Source organism: Doryrhamphus excisus, chromosome 9 (assembly GCF_030265055.1).
Source record: "Doryrhamphus excisus isolate RoL2022-K1 chromosome 9, RoL_Dexc_1.0, whole genome shotgun sequence".
Taxonomy (NCBI): Eukaryota; Metazoa; Chordata; class Actinopteri; order Syngnathiformes; family Syngnathidae; genus Doryrhamphus; species Doryrhamphus excisus.
In genome coordinates, this window is record NC_080474.1 from 17,743,940 (window position 1) to 17,761,126 (window position 17,187).

General features: G+C 51.2%; 2 protein-coding genes across 4 annotated transcripts in view; both read left to right on the forward strand.

The window, feature by feature from the left end:
* The window catches only part of LOC131135439 (collagen alpha-3(VI) chain-like), an 84,489-nt gene that overhangs the window by 19,893 nt on the left and 47,409 nt on the right, over positions 1–17,187 (forward strand). The gene's annotated exons all lie outside the window — the stretch shown is intronic.
* On the forward strand, positions 783–3,512 carry LOC131135441 (collagen alpha-3(VI) chain-like). Its single transcript, XM_058081280.1, has 2 exons — positions 783–1,475; positions 2,557–3,512. The coding sequence occupies exons 1-2, from the start codon at positions 944–946 to the stop codon at positions 3,183–3,185; spliced, it is 1,161 nt and encodes a 386-aa protein (XP_057937263.1). The 5' UTR covers positions 783–943; the 3' UTR covers positions 3,186–3,512.

Genomic DNA, 17,187 nt, shown 5'->3' on the forward strand with positions numbered 1-17,187 from the left:
GCCCCAAAGGAGAGTTTTGGTAAGCTGTTCTGTGTTTCATTTGCTTTTCTAAAATTGTTAACAAAAACATGATAGTTCAGTACTGAAGGATTGTTTATGATGACAAATTGTTTTGTAGCTAGTAATTCCTTACAAAAGACAATCATTTTCGCTGCCTTATTTTACATGTTTGTCTTGACTGCAGATTCAAGGAAAAATGATGTCATTTTTCTGATTGATGGATCACATGACTCTCGAAATGGCTTTGAAGCGATACGACAATTTATTGAGAACATCGCTGAAAATTTGAATCTTGACAATAACAGAGACCAAGTGGCTGTCGTTCAATACAGTCGCAATTCCACTGTCAATTTCTACTTAAATTCTTATTCATCGAAGGCCGATGTGCTCAATTCCATCCGAACAATGAGACATAAATATGGAAGACCCCTGAATCTCGGCAAAGCACTGGAGTTTGTCAGAGACAATGTCTTTGCAACTTCAGTTGGAGGTCGCCATGAAAATCTGGTTCCTCAGTATCTGTTTGTTTTCAGTGGAGGCAGATCAAGGGATGATGTGAGAGGACCTGCACAGTCTCTTAAAAAACATGGAATAAAGACTTTCACTATTGGAACAAATAATGCTGATACATTGGAAATGCAAAACATCTCTTTTACACCCTCACATTTTTTGTCTGTAACAAGTTTTACGCATTTACCAAGTATACACCAATCTCTGAATGCAATCTTAAAGGAAGTTGAAGAAACAACTGGATATACATCTGCAGTTGGTAAGAAGTAGCTAAATAATTTTCACTGACAAAATTTATATTTTTGGAAAGAAGACAATATGTGAGTATGAAACGATATTTTTGTCTGTTTTGATTTCAGGTACCTCAACAGTTACAAAATTAGACCTCCATGGTCCTGCTGATGTTGTTTTTCTCATTGCTGGCTCTGTTGATATGCAAGAAAAAGAAGGATCCATTTTGGATTTTGTGAGGGAGTTTGTTAAAGAAATAGAAATTGGGCCAAGCAATGTACAAATTGCTTTCATTCAGTACAACACAGATGTGACAGCTGACTTTTTGTTGAACACATATGCACAAAAAGATGATGTGATGAGGCATTTGAGCAATGTAAAACTGAAGGGAGGTGCCACTGTGAATACCGGGGTCGCACTTGATTACGTTAAAAAGAATGTGTTCACTGCATCATCAGGAAGCAGAGCCCAGAGTGGAATCCCACAGTCATTGATTGTCTTAAGTGGGACAAAGTCAGAAGATAATGTCTCAGACCCAGTGAACAGACTCAGAGAGGCTGGAATTGTCCTTTATAGCGTTGGAATGCATCACGCAAATCAACAAGAGATGGAGAAAATTGCACACAGTGCTGAAACAAAATATTTCATCGAGGAGATTTCTGACTTTCCTCTTGTAACTCAACGTTTACTCTCAGCAGTACTATCTCGCAAAGGCACAATTGCCCCTGCTATTGGTAAGTAGAAATTCCAATGAATTAATGTCCCTGTAGAAAATGTGACTGTGGTAATTCGAGCCTTGACATGACTCCAGGAAATTGCAAATGTCAGATAGTAAGACTTGTAAAACAGTCTTCAACCCACATTAACAATGAAAATGGTAGGCATTTTGGTTGGCACAAATGTCACTGTCACTTGGGAGACAGTGGAACAACAAGCTAATATGGCTCATATTCTGTCTTTGACAGAGAAAGTGATGTGGTTATTTTGCTGAATGGATATGACGCAATGACCAAAAAGTATGAGAAATGCATGAAATGTTTGCTGGTATTTAATTGTTTTGGAAGGTGGTGGGGTTGGAGATCCATGTCAGATAGTAAGACTGTGAAAATAGCCTTGATTCTGCATTAGCAGGGATGGTGGTAGAACTTGAAGTCAGTGGAAATCACATCATTTTCAGTCGGAAGAAGGGAATGCAGTCAGACGGCTCAGACACAGAGAAGGCCGACCTGTCAACACAGGGGCCGCCCTCCAATATGTCAGAGACAACGTGTTTACAAACTCCTCTGTGAGTAGGCAGAAACAAGGTGTTCCTCAAATCTTGATCCTTCTAAATCGTGGGAGATCTGATTGGGAGATTGACAACATTGATACCCCGGCCTCTGCTCTCAAACAGCGGGGCATTTTTACAATCAGCTATGGAACAAAGAGCTCAGACAGCAACGAGCTGCAGAGGATTTGCTATGATCCCAGCTATTCTCGATCAGTGGCTGAGCTGACTGACCTCCCCAGTGTCCAAGATCAGCTCTCCGCTGTAATGAGCAGGGTGCTAAGGGCAGCGCCCGAGACACCGACAATGAATGATAAGCCAGATCCTAGTCCCAAACTCGTGGCAGCATGACATGTTAAATGGTATTTGAATGTGTCGGAAAGTAGTGGGGTTGGGGGTCTGTGTCAGATAGTAAGAGTGAATGAACATCCTCGAGCCCGCGTTAGCAGAGATGGCGGTGGACCTTAGACCTTGAGGTCGGCTTGAATCACATGACTTTCAGAAGGTGGCGCACCGAGTTAATATGTCCCGTATTTTGTGTGCCACAGTGGACAGACAGCCAGGTGGAAGGGATGTGGTTTTCTTGTTAGATGGATCTGACGCCACAAGAAATGGATTCCCGGCTATGAGAGACTTTGTCCAAAGAGTAGTAGAGACGCTGAGCGTGGATGACAAGAAAGACCGTGTCTCGGTGGTTCAGTACAGCAGAGATGCAGCTGTCCAGTTCTATCTGAACACATACACAACAAAGGGCCAGATCCTTGAAATTGTCCGAGGTTTGAGACACAGAGGTGGAAGACCCCTCAACACCGGAGCAGCTCTCCAGTACTTGAGCGACAACGTCTTCACAGCCTCTGCCGGCAGCAGGCGGCTGGAAGGAGTTCCACAGGTCCTCATATTGCTAAGCGGCGGAAGGTCGTTTGACAGCGTGGATGCACCGGCTGCTGCTCTCAAACAGCTGGGAGTGCTGGTCTTTGCCATCGGAACCAGGAGCTCCGATAGCAGAGAACTGCAGAAGATAGCCCACGATCCCAGATACGCTCTGTCTGTGACTGAATTCACTGACCTACCCAGTGTCCAGCAACAGCTTCAGTCCTCCGTGGAGGATGTGGTGATTGATTCCACGCCAGAATCGCCACCAGTGATTGGTACGTTGACGTGGGCTGGGCACGGATAGGCAATCTGTCTTCCGTTTTCCGTACCTTAGAACAATTTGAAGTCAAAGGAGGCGGCGCCAGTAACTTCCAAAACTGTCAAACCACGTGATGTTTAGTCAAGCGGTATGTATCGCCGTTTCACAAGTGTGTTTTATCGTCTGTCCTCCCGTCTTTTTGCAGCCGACACCGATGCCAAAAAGGATATCGTATTCCTTCTTGATGGGTCAGATGGCACAAGGAATGGCTTCCCCGCAATGCGTGATTTTGTTGAAAGAGTGCTGGAGAAACTCAATGTGGGGGCAAACAGAGACCGTGTTTCTGTGGTCCAGTACAGCAGAGACGCAGAGGTGCAATTCCATCTGAACACCTACACCACGAGTGAGGCCATTGGGGATGCAGTCAGAGGGCTCAGACACAGAGGAGGCCGACCTGTGAACACAGGGGCCGCCCTCCAATATGTCAGAGACAACGTGTTTACAAACTCCTCTGGGAGTAGGCAGCAGCAAGGTGTTCCTCAAATCTTGATCCTGCTGAATGGTGGCAGATCTTTTGACAACGTTGATGCCCCGGCCTCTGCTCTCAAACAGCGGGGCATCTTTACAATCAGCATTGGAACACAGAGCTCAGACAGCAACGAGCTGCAGAAGATTTCCTATGATCCGAGCTATTCTCTATCAGTGGCTGAGCTGACTGACCTCCCCAGTGTCCAAGATCAGCTCTCCGCTGTGATGAGCAGGGTGCTGAGGGCAGCGCCCGGGACACCGACGGTGACTGGTAAGCCAGATCTCCATCCCAAACTCGGGGGAAGCATGACATGTTGGCTGGTATTGGAGAGTGTCGGACGGTGGTGGGGTTGGGGGTCTGTGTGAGGTAGTAAGAGTGGGTCAACAGCCTGGAGCCGCGTTACCAGAGAGATGGTGGCCCTTGAGGTCAGCGCAAATCACGTCAGTTTGTCATATCCTGTATTTTGTGTGCTGCAGTGGACAGACAGCCAGGCGGAAGGGATGTGGTTTTCTTGTTGGATGGATCTGACGCCACAAGAAATGGATTCCCGGCTATGAGAGACTTTGTCCAAAGAGTAGTAGAGACGCTGAGCGTGGACGACAAGAAAGACCGTGTCTCGGTGGTTCAGTACAGCAGAGATGCAGCTGTCCAGTTCTATCTGAACACATACACAACAAAGGGCCAGATCCTTGAAATTGTCCGAGGTTTGAGACACAGAGGTGGAAGACCCCTCAACACCGGAGCAGCTCTCCAGTACTTGAGCGACAACGTCTTCACAGCCTCTGCCGGCAGCAGGCGGCTGGAAGGAGTTCCACAGGTCCTCATATTGCTAAGCGGCGGAAGGTCTTTTGACAGCGTGGATGCACCGGCTGCTGCTCTCAAACAGCTGGGAGTGCTGGTCTTTGCCATCGGAACCAGGAGCTCCGAAAGCAGAGAACTGCAGAAGATAGCCCACGATCCCAGATACGCTCTGTCTGTGACTGAATTCACTGACCTACCCAGTGTCCAGCAACAGCTTCAGTCCTCCGTGGAGGATGTGGTGATTGATTCCACGCCAGAATCGCCACCAGTGATTGGTACGTTGACGTGGGCTGGGCACGGATAGGCAATCTGTCTTCCGTTTTCCGTACCTTAGAACAATTTGAAGTCAAAGGAGGCGGCGCCAGTAACTTCCAAAACTGTCAAACCACGTGATGTTTAGTCAAGCGGTATGTATCACCGTTTCACAAGTGTGTTTTATCGTCTGTCCTCCCGTCTTTTTGCAGCCGACACCGATGCCAAAAAGGATATCGTATTCCTTCTTGATGGGTCAGATGGCACAAGGAATGGCTTCCCCGCAATGCGTGATTTTGTTGAAAGAGTGCTGGAGAAACTCAATGTGGGGGCAAACAGAGACCGTGTTTCTGTGGTCCAGTACAGCAGAGACGCAGAGGTGCAATTCTATCTGAACACCTACACCACGAGTGAGGCCATTGGGGATGCAGTCAGAGGGCTCAGACACAGAGGAGGCCGACCTGTGAACACAGGGGCCGCCCTCCAATATGTCAGAGACAACGTGTTTACAAACTCCTCTGGGAGTAGGCAGCAGCAAGGTGTTCCTCAAATCTTGATCCTGCTGAATGGTGGAAGATCTTTTGACAACGTTGATGCCCCGGCCTCTGCTCTCAAACAGCGGGGCATCTTTACAGTCAGCATTGGAACACAGAGCTCAGACAGCAACGAGCTGCAGAAGATTTCCTATGATCCGAGCTATTCTCTATCAGTGGCTGAGCTGACTGACCTCCCCAGTGTCCAAGATCAGCTCTCCGCTGTGATGAGCAGGGTGCTGAGGGCAGCGCCCGGGACACCGACGGTGACTGGTAAGCCAGATCTCCATCCCAAACTCGGGGGAAGCATGACATGTTGGCTGGTATTGGAGAGTGTCGGACGGTGGTGGGGTTGGGGGTCTGTGTGAGGTAGTAAGAGTGGGTCAACAGCCTGGAGCCGCGTTACCAGAGAGATGGTGGCCCTTGAGGTCAGCGCAAATCACGTCAGTTTGTCATATCCTGTATTTTGTGTGCTGCAGTGGACAGACAGCCAGGCGGAAGGGATGTGGTTTTCTTGTTGGATGGATCTGACGCCACAAGAAATGGATTCCCGGCTATGAGAGACTTTGTCCAAAGAGTAGTAGAGACGCTGAGCGTGGACGACAAGAAAGACCGTGTCTCGGTGGTTCAGTACAGCAGAGATGCAGCTGTCCAGTTCTATCTGAACACATACACAACAAAGGGCCAGATCCTTGAAATTGTCCGAGGTTTGAGACACAGAGGTGGAAGACCCCTCAACACCGGAGCAGCTCTCCAGTACTTGAGCGACAACGTCTTCACAGCCTCTGCCGGCAGCAGGCGGCTGGAAGGAGTTCCACAGGTCCTCATATTGCTAAGCGGCGGAAGGTCTTTTGACAGCGTGGATGCACCGGCTGCTGCTCTCAAACAGCTGGGAGTGCTGGTCTTTGCCATCGGAACCAGGAGCTCCGAAAGCAGAGAACTGCAGAAGATAGCCCACGATCCCAGATACGCTCTGTCTGTGACTGAATTCACTGACCTACCCAGTGTCCAGCAACAGCTTCAGTCCTCCGTGGAGGATGTGGTGATTGATTCCACGCCAGAATCGCCACCAGTGATTGGTACGTTGACGTGGGCTGGGCACGGATAGGCAATCTGTCTTCCGTTTTCCGTACCTTAGAACAATTTGAAGTCAAAGGAGGCGGCGCCAGTAACTTCCAAAACTGTCAAACCACGTGATGTTTAGTCAAGCGGTATGTATCGCCGTTTCACAAGTGTGTTTTATCGTCTGTCCTCCCGTCTTTTTGCAGCCGACACCGATGCCAAAAAGGATATCGTATTCCTTCTTGATGGGTCAGATGGCACAAGGAATGGCTTCCCCGCAATGCGTGATTTTGTTGAAAGAGTGCTGGAGAAACTCAATGTGGGGGCAAACAGAGACCGTGTTTCTGTGGTCCAGTACAGCAGAGACACAGAGGTGCAATTCTATCTGAACACCTACACCACGAGTGAGGCCATTGGGGATGCAGTCAGAGGGCTCAGACACAGAGGAGGCCGACCTGTGAACACAGGGGCCGCCCTCCAATATGTCAGAGACAACGTGTTTACAAACTCCTCTGGGAGTAGGCAGCAGCAAGGTGTTCCTCAAATCTTGATCCTGCTGAATGGTGGCAGATCTTTTGACAACGTTGATGCCCCGGCCTCTGCTCTCAAACAGCGGGGCATCTTTACAGTCAGCATTGGAACACAGAGCTCAGACAGCAACGAGCTGCAGAAGATTTCCTATGATCCGAGCTATTCTCTATCAGTGGCTGAGCTGACTGACCTCCCCAGTGTCCAAGATCAGCTCTCCGCTGTGATGAGCAGGGTGCTGAGGGCAGCGCCCGGGACACCGACGGTGACTGGTAAGCCAGATCTCCATCCCAAACTCGGGGGAAGCATGACATGTTGGCTGGTATTGGAGAGTGTCGGACGGTGGTGGGGTTGGGGGTCTGTGTGAGGTAGTAAGAGTGGGTCAACAGCCTGGAGCCGCGTTACCAGAGAGATGGTGGCCCTTGAGGTCAGCGCAAATCATGTCAGTTTGTCATATCCTGTATTTTGTGTGCTGCAGTGGACAGACAGCCAGGCGGAAGGGATGTGGTTTTCTTGTTGGATGGATCTGACGCCACAAGAAATGGATTCCCGGCTATGAGAGACTTTGTCCAAAGAGTAGTAGAGACGCTGAGCGTGGACGACAAGAAAGACCGTGTCTCGGTGGTTCAGTACAGCAGAGATGCAGCTGTCCAGTTCTATCTGAACACATACACAACAAAGGGCCAGATCCTTGAAATTGTCCGAGGTTTGAGACACAGAGGTGGAAGACCCCTCAACACCGGAGCAGCTCTCCAGTACTTGAGCGACAACGTCTTCACAGCCTCTGCCGGCAGCAGGCGGCTGGAAGGAGTTCCACAGGTCCTCATATTGCTAAGCGGCGGAAGGTCTTTTGACAGCGTGGATGCACCGGCTGCTGCTCTCAAACAGCTGGGAGTGCTGGTCTTTGCCATCGGAACCAGGAGCTCCGATAGCAGAGAACTGCAGAAGATAGCCCACGATCCCAGATACGCTCTGTCTGTGACTGAATTCACTGACCTACCCAGTGTCCAGCAACAGCTTCAGTCCTCCGTGGAGGATGTGGTGATTGATTCCACGCCAGAATCGCCACCAGTGATTGGTACGTTGACGTGGGCTGGGCACGGATAGGCAATCTGTCTTCCGTTTTCCGTACCTTAGAACAATTTGAAGTCAAAGGAGGCGGCGCCAGTAACTTCCAAAACTGTCAAACCACGTGATGTTTAGTCAAGCGGTATGTATCGCCGTTTCACAAGTGTGTTTTATCGTCTGTCCTCCCGTCTTTTTGCAGCCGACACCGATGCCAAAAAGGATATCGTATTCCTTCTTGATGGGTCAGATGGCACAAGGAATGGCTTCCCCGCAATGCGTGATTTTGTTGAAAGAGTGCTGGAGAAACTCAATGTGGGGGCAAACAGAGACCGTGTTTCTGTGGTCCAGTACAGCAGAGACGCAGAGGTGCAATTCTATCTGAACACCTACACCACGAGTGAGGCCATTGGGGATGCAGTCAGAGGGCTCAGACACAGAGGAGGCCGACCTGTGAACACAGGGGCCGCCCTCCAATATGTCAGAGACAACGTGTTTACAAACTCCTCTGGGAGTAGGCAGCAGCAAGGTGTTCCTCAAATCTTGATCCTGCTGAATGGTGGCAGATCTTTTGACAACGTTGATGCCCCGGCCTCTGCTCTCAAACAGCGGGGCATCTTTACAGTCAGCATTGGAACACAGAGCTCAGACAGCAACGAGCTGCAGAAGATTTCCTATGATCCGAGCTATTCTCTATCAGTGGCTGAGCTGACTGACCTCCCCAGTGTCCAAGATCAGCTCTCCGCTGTGATGAGCAGGGTGCTGAGGGCAGCGCCCGGGACACCGACGGTGACTGGTAAGCCAGATCTCCATCCCAAACTCGGGGGAAGCATGACATGTTGGCTGGTATTGGAGAGTGTCGGACGGTGGTGGGGTTGGGGGTCTGTGTGAGGTAGTAAGAGTGGGTCAACAGCCTGGAGCCGCGTTACCAGAGAGATGGTGGCCCTTGAGGTCAGCGCAAATCACGTCAGTTTGTCATATCCTGTATTTTGTGTGCTGCAGTGGACAGACAGCCAGGCGGAAGGGATGTGGTTTTCTTGTTGGATGGATCTGACGCCACAAGAAATGGATTCCCGGCTATGAGAGACTTTGTCCAAAGAGTAGTAGAGACGCTGAGCGTGGACGACAAGAAAGACCGTGTCTCGGTGGTTCAGTACAGCAGAGATGCAGCTGTCCAGTTCTATCTGAACACATACACAACAAAGGGCCAGATCCTTGAAATTGTCCGAGGTTTGAGACACAGAGGTGGAAGACCCCTCAACACCGGAGCAGCTCTCCAGTACTTGAGCGACAACGTCTTCACAGCCTCTGCCGGCAGCAGGCGGCTGGAAGGAGTTCCACAGGTCCTCATATTGCTAAGCGGCGGAAGGTCTTTTGACAGCGTGGATGCACCGGCTGCTGCTCTCAAACAGCTGGGAGTGCTGGTCTTTGCCATCGGAACCAGGAGCTCCGATAGCAGAGAACTGCGGAAGATAGCCCACGATCCCAGATACGCTCTGTCTGTGACTGAATTCACTGACCTACCCAGTGTCCAGCAACAGCTTCAGTCCTCCGTGGAGGATATGGTGATTGATTCCACGGCAGAATCGCCACCAGTGATTGGTACGTTGACGTGGGCTGGGCACGGATAGGCAATCTGTCTTCCGTTTTCCGTACCTTAGAACAATTTGAAGTCAAAGGAGGCGGCGCCAGTAACTTCCAAAACTGTCAAACCACGTGATGTTTAGTCAAGCGGTATGTATCGCCGTTTCACAAGTGTGTTTTATCGTCTGTCCTCCCGTCTTTTTGCAGCCGACACCGATGCCAAAAAGGATATCGTATTCCTTCTTGATGGGTCAGATGGCACAAGGAATGGCTTCCCCGCAATGCGTGATTTTGTTGAAAGAGTGCTGGAGAAACTCAATGTGGGGGCAAACAGAGACCGTGTTTCTGTGGTCCAGTACAGCAGAGACGCAGAGGTGCAATTCTATCTGAACACCTACACCACGAGTGAGGCCATTGGGGATGCAGTCAGAGGGCTCAGACACAGAGGAGGCCGACCTGTGAACACAGGGGCCGCCCTCCAATATGTCAGAGACAACGTGTTTACAAACTCCTCTGGGAGTAGGCAGCAGCAAGGTGTTCCTCAAATCTTGATCCTGCTGAATGGTGGCAGATCTTTTGACAACGTTGATGCCCCGGCCTCTGCTCTCAAACAGCGGGGCATCTTTACAGTCAGCATTGGAACACAGAGCTCAGACAGCAACGAGCTGCAGAAGATTTCCTATGATCCGAGCTATTCTCTATCAGTGGCTGAGCTGACTGACCTCCCCAGTGTCCAAGATCAGCTCTCCGCTGTGATGAGCAGGGTGCTGAGGGCAGCGCCCGGGACACCGACGGTGACTGGTAAGCCAGATCTCCATCCCAAACTCGGGGGAAGCATGACATGTTGGCTGGTATTGGAGAGTGTCGGACGGTGGTGGGGTTGGGGGTCTGTGTGAGGTAGTAAGAGTGGGTCAACAGCCTGGAGCCGCGTTACCAGAGAGATGGTGGCCCTTGAGGTCAGCGCAAATCACGTCAGTTTGTCATATCCTGTATTTTGTGTGCTGCAGTGGACAGACAGCCAGGCGGAAGGGATGTGGTTTTCTTGTTGGATGGATCTGACGCCACAAGAAATGGATTCCCGGCTATGAGAGACTTTGTCCAAAGAGTAGTAGAGACGCTGAGCGTGGACGACAAGAAAGACCGTGTCTCGGTGGTTCAGTACAGCAGAGATGCAGCTGTCCAGTTCTATCTGAACACATACACAACAAAGGGCCAGATCCTTGAAATTGTCCGAGGTTTGAGACACAGAGGTGGAAGACCCCTCAACACCGGAGCAGCTCTCCAGTACTTGAGCGACAACGTCTTCACAGCCTCTGCCGGCAGCAGGCGGCTGGAAGGAGTTCCACAGGTCCTCATATTGCTAAGCGGCGGAAGGTCTTTTGACAGCGTGGATGCACCGGCTGCTGCTCTCAAACAGCTGGGAGTGCTGGTCTTTGCCATCGGAACCAGGAGCTCCGATAGCAGAGAACTGCAGAAGATAGCCCACGATCCCAGATACGCTCTGTCTGTGACTGAATTCACTGACCTACCCAGTGTCCAGCAACAGCTTCAGTCCTCCGTGGAGGATGTGGTGATTGATTCCACGCCAGAATCGCCACCAGTGATTGGTACGTTGACGTGGGCTGGGCACGGATAGGCAATCTGTCTTCCGTTTTCCGTACCTTAGAACAATTTGAAGTCAAAGGAGGCGGCGCCAGTAACTTCCAAAACTGTCAAACCACGTGATGTTTAGTCAAGCGGTATGTATCGCCGTTTCACAAGTGTGTTTTATCGTCTGTCCTCTCGTCTTTTTGCAGCCGACACCGATGCCAAAAAGGATATCGTATTCCTTCTTGATGGGTCAGATGGCACAAGGAATGGCTTCCCCGCAATGCGTGATTTTGTTGAAAGAGTGCTGGAGAAACTCAATGTGGGGGCAAACAGAGACCGTGTTTCTGTGGTCCAGTACAGCAGAGACGCAGAGGTGCAATTCTATCTGAACACCTACACCACGAGTGAGGCCATTGGGGATGCAGTCAGAGGGCTCAGACACAGAGGAGGCCGACCTGTGAACACAGGGGCCGCCCTCCAATATGTCAGAGACAACGTGTTTACAAACTCCTCTGGGAGTAGGCAGCAGCAAGGTGTTCCTCAAATCTTGATCCTGCTGAATGGTGGCAGATCTTTTGACAACGTTGATGCCCCGGCCTCTGCTCTCAAACAGCGGGGCATCTTTACAATCAGCATTGGAACACAGAGCTCAGACAGCAACGAGCTGCAGAAGATTTCCTATGTTCCGAGCTATTCTCTATCAGTGGCTGAGCTGACTGACCTCCCCAGTGTCCAAGATCAGCTCTCCGCTGTGATGAGCAGGGTGCTGAGGGCAGCGCCCGGGACACCGACGGTGACTGGTAAGCCAGATCTCCATCCCAAACTCGGGGGAAGCATGACATGTTGGCTGGTATTGGAGAGTGTCGGACGGTGGTGGGGTTGGGGGTCTGTGTGAGGTAGTAAGAGTGGGTCAACAGCCTGGAGCCGCGTTACCAGAGAGATGGTGGCCCTTGAGGTCAGCGCAAATCACGTCAGTTTGTCATATCCTGTATTTTGTGTGCTGCAGTGGACAGACAGCCAGGCGGAAGGGATGTGGTTTTCTTGTTGGATGGATCTGACGCCACAAGAAATGGATTCCCGGCTATGAGAGACTTTGTCCAAAGAGTAGTAGAGACGCTGAGCGTGGACGACAAGAAAGACCGTGTCTCGGTGGTTCAGTACAGCAGAGATGCAGCTGTCCAGTTCTATCTGAACACATACACAACAAAGGGCCAGATCCTTGAAATTGTCCGAGGTTTGAGACACAGAGGTGGAAGACCCCTCAACACCGGAGCAGCTCTCCAGTACTTGAGCGACAACGTCTTCACAGCCTCTGCCGGCAGCAGGCGGCTGGAAGGAGTTCCACAGGTCCTCATATTGCTAAGCGGCGGAAGGTCTTTTGACAGCGTGGATGCACCGGCTGCTGCTCTCAAACAGCTGGGAGTGCTGGTCTTTGCCATCGGAACCAGGAGCTCCGATAGCAGAGAACTGCAGAAGATAGCCCACGATCCCAGATACGCTCTGTCTGTGACTGAATTCACTGACCTACCCAGTGTCCAGCAACAGCTTCAGTCCTCCGTGGAGGATGTGGTGATTGATTCCACGCCAGAATCGCCACCAGTGATTGGTACGTTGACGTGGGCTGGGCACGGATAGGCAATCTGTTTTCCGTACCTTAGAACAATTTGAAATCAAAGGAGGCGGCGCCAGTAACTTCCAAAACTGTCAAACCACGTGATGTTTAGTCAAGCGGTATGTATCGCCGTTTCACAAGTGTGTTTTATCGTCTGTCCTCCCGTCTTTTTGCAGCCGACACCGATGCCAAAAAGGATATCGTATTCCTTCTTGATGGGTCAGATGGCACAAGGAATGGCTTCCCCGCAATGCGTGATTTTGTTGAAAGAGTGCTGGAGAAACTCAATGTGGGGGCAAACAGAGACCGTGTTTCTGTGGTCCAGTACAGCAGAGACGCAGAGGTGCAATTCTATCTGAACACCTACACCACGAGTGAGGCCATTGGGGATGCAGTCAGAGGGCTCAGACACAGAGGAGGCCGACCTGTGAACACAGGGGCCGCCCTCCAATATGTCAGAGACAACGTGTTTACAAACTCCTCTGGGAGTAGGCAGCAGCAAGGTGTTCCTCAAATCTTGATCCTGCTGAATGGTGGCAGATCTTTTGACAACGTTGATGCCCCGGCCTCTGCTCTCAAACAGCGAGGCATCTTTACAGTCAGCATTGGAACACAGAGCTCAGACAGCAACGAGCTGCAGAAGATTTCCTATGATCCGAGCTATTCTCTATCAGTGGCTGAGCTGACTGACCTCCCCAGTGTCCAAGATCAGCTCTCCGCTGTGATGAGCAGGGTGCTGAGGGCAGCGCCCGGGACACCGACGGTGACTGGTAAGCCAGATCTCCATCCCAAACTCGGGGGAAGCATGACATGTTGGCTGGTATTGGAGAGTGTCGGACGGTGGTGGGGTTGGGGGTCTGTGTGAGGTAGTAAGAGTGGGTCAACAGCCTGGAGCCGCGTTACCAGAGAGATGGTGGCCCTTGAGGTCAGCGCAAATCACGTCAGTTTGTCATATCCTGTATTTTGTGTGCTGCAGTGGACAGACAGCCAGGCGGAAGGGATGTGGTTTTCTTGTTGGATGGATCTGACGCCACAAGAAATGGATTCCCGGCTATGAGAGACTTTGTCCAAAGAGTAGTAGAGACGCTGAGCGTGGACGACAAGAAAGACCGTGTCTCGGTGGTTCAGTACAGCAGAGATGCAGCTGTCCAGTTCTATCTGAACACATACACAACAAAGGGCCAGATCCTTGAAATTGTCCGAGGTTTGAGACACAGAGGTGGAAGACCCCTCAACACCGGAGCAGCTCTCCAGTACTTGAGCGACAACGTCTTCACAGCCTCTGCCGGCAGCAGGCGGCTGGAAGGAGTTCCACAGGTCCTCATATTGCTAAGCGGCGGAAGGTCTTTTGACAGCGTGGATGCACCGGCTGCTGCTCTCAAACAGCTGGGAGTGCTGGTCTTTGCCATCGGAACCAGGAGCTCCGATAGCAGAGAACTGCAGAAGATAGCCCACGATCCCAGATACGCTCTGTCTGTGACTGAATTCACTGACCTACCCAGTGTCCAGCAACAGCTTCAGTCCTCCGTGGAGGATGTGGTGATTGATTCCACGCCAGAATCGCCACCAGTGATTGGTACGTTGACGTGGGCTGGGCACGGATAGGCAATCTGTTTTCCGTACCTTAGAACAATTTGAAGTCAAAGGAGGCGGCGCCAGTAACTTCCAAAACTGTCAAACCACGTGATGTTTAGTCAAGCGGTATGTATCGCCGTTTCACAAGTGTGTTTTATCGTCTGTCCTCCCGTCTTTTTGCAGCCGACACCGATGCCAAAAAGGATATCGTATTCCTTCTTGATGGGTCAGATGGCACAAGGAATGGCTTCCCCGCAATGCGTGATTTTGTTGAAAGAGTGCTGGAGAAACTCAATGTGGGGGCAAACAGAGACCGTGTTTCTGTGGTCCAGTACAGCAGAGACGCAGAGGTGCAATTCTATCTGAACACCTACACCACGAGTGAGGCCATTGGGGATGCAGTCAGAGGGCTCAGACACAGAGGAGGCCGACCTGTGAACACAGGGGCCGCCCTCCAATATGTCAGAGACAACGTGTTTACAAACTCCTCTGGGAGTAGGCAGCAGCAAGGTGTTCCTCAAATCTTGATCCTGCTGAATGGTGGCAGATCTTTTGACAACGTTGATGCCCCGGCCTCTGCTCTCAAACAGCGGGGCATCTTTACAATCAGCATTGGAACACAGAGCTCAGACAGCAACGAGCTGCAGAAGATTTCCTATGATCCGAGCTATTCTCTATCAGTGGCTGAGCTGACTGACCTCCCCAGTGTCCAAGATCAGCTCTCCGCTGTGATGAGCAGGGTGCTGAGGGCAGCGCCCGGGACACCGACGGTGACTGGTAAGCCAGATCTCCATCCCAAACTCGGGGGAAGCATGACATGTTGGCTGGTATTGGAGAGTGTCGGACGGTGGTGGGGTTGGGGGTCTGTGTGAGGTAGTAAGAGTGGGTCAACAGCCTGGAGCCGCGTTACCAGAGAGATGGTGGCCCTTGAGGTCAGCGCAAATCATGTCAGTTTGTCATATCCTGTATTTTGTGTGCTGCAGTGGACAGACAGCCAGGCGAAAGGGATGTGGTTTTCTTGTTGGATGGATCTGACGCCACAAGAAATGGATTCCCGGCTATGAGAGACTTTGTCCAAAGAGTAGTAGAGACGCTGAGCGTGGACGACAAGAAAGACCGTGTCTCGGTGGTTCAGTACAGCAGAGATGCAGCTGTCCAGTTCTATCTGAACACATACACAACAAAGGGCCAGATCCTTGAAATTGTCCGAGGTTTGAGACACAGAGGTGGAAGACCCCTCAACACCGGAGCAGCTCTCCAGTACTTGAGCGACAACGTCTTCACAGCCTCTGCCGGCAGCAGGCGGCTGGAAGGAGTTCCACAGGTCCTCATATTGCTAAGCGGCGGAAGGTCTTTTGACAGCGTGGATGCACCGGCTGCTGCTCTCAAACAGCTGGGAGTGCTGGTCTTTGCCATCGGAACCAGGAGCTCCGATAGCAGAGAACTGCAGAAGATAGCCCACGATCCCAGATACGCTCTGTCTGTGACTGAATTCACTGACCTACCCAGTGTCCAGCAACAGCTTCAGTCCTCCGTGGAGGATGTGGTGATTGATTCCACGCCAGAATCGCCACCAGTGATTGGTACGTTGACGTGGGCTGGGCACGGATAGGCAATCTGTTTTCCGTACCTTAGAACAATTTGAAATCAAAGGAGGCGGCGCCAGTAACTTCCAAAACTGTCAAACCACGTGATGTTTAGTCAAGCGGTATGTATCGCCGTTTCACAAGTGTGTTTTATCGTCTGTCCTCCCGTCTTTTTGCAGCCGACACCGATGCCAAAAAGGATATCGTATTCCTTCTTGATGGGTCAGATGGCACAAGGAATGGCTTCCCCGCAATGCGTGATTTTGTTGAAAGAGTGCTGGAGAAACTCAATGTGGGGGCAAACAGAGACCGTGTTTCTGTGGTCCAGTACAGCAGAGACGCAGAGGTGCAATTCTATCTGAACACCTACACCACGAGTGAGGCCATTGGGGATGCAGTCAGAGGGCTCAGACACAGAGGAGGCCGACCTGTGAACACAGGGGCCGCCCTCCAATATGTCAGAGACAACGTGTTTACAAACTCCTCTGGGAGTAGGCAGCAGCAAGGTGTTCCTCAAATCTTGATCCTGCTGAATGGTGGCAGATCTTTTGACAACGTTGATGCCCCGGCCTCTGCTCTCAAACAGCGGGGCATCTTTACAGTCAGCATTGGAACACAGAGCTCAGACAGCAACGAGCTGCAGAAGATTTCCTATGATCCGAGCTATTCTCTATCAGTGGCTGAGCTGACTGACCTCCCCAGTGTCCAAGATCAGCTCTCCGCTGTGATGAGCAGGGTGCTGAGGGCAGCGCCCGGGACACCGACGGTGACTGGTAAGCCAGATCTCCATCCCAAACTCGGGGGAAGCATGACATGTTGGCTGGTATTGGAGAGTGTCGGACGGTGGTGGGGTTGGGGGTCTGTGTGAGGTAGTAAGAGTGGGTCAACAGCCTGGAGCCGCGTTACCAGAGAGATGGTGGCCCTTGAGGTCAGCGCAAATCACGTCAGTTTGTCATATCCTGTATTTTGTGTGCTGCAGTGGACAGACAGCCAGGCGGAAGGGATGTGGTTTTCTTGTTGGATGGATCTGACGCCACAAGAAATGGATTCCCGGCTATGAGAGACTTTGTCCAAAGAGTAGTAGAGACGCTGAGCGTGGACGACAAGAAAGACCGTGTCTCGGTGGTTCAGTACAGCAGAGATGCAGCTGTCCAGTTCTATCTGAACACATACACAACAAAGGGCCAGATCCTTGAAATTGTCCGAGGTTTGAGACACAGAGGTGGAAGACCCCTCAACACCGGAGCAGCTCTCCAGTACTTGAGCGACAACGTCTTCACAGCCTCTGCCGGCAGCAGGCGGCTGGAAGGAGTTCCACAGGTCCTCATAT

What these genes read in the sequence shown, in the direction of transcription:
- LOC131135441 (XM_058081280.1), top strand. Translation starts at nt 944, where the DNA reads ATGCAAGAAAAAGAAGGATCCATTTTGGATTTTGTGAGGGAGTTTGTT. An exon ending in CACAATTGCCCCTGCTATTG is followed by an intron (nt 1,476 to 2,556) that starts GTAAGTAGAAAT and finishes TGTGTGCCACAG; the next exon opens with TGGACAGACAGCCAGGTGGA.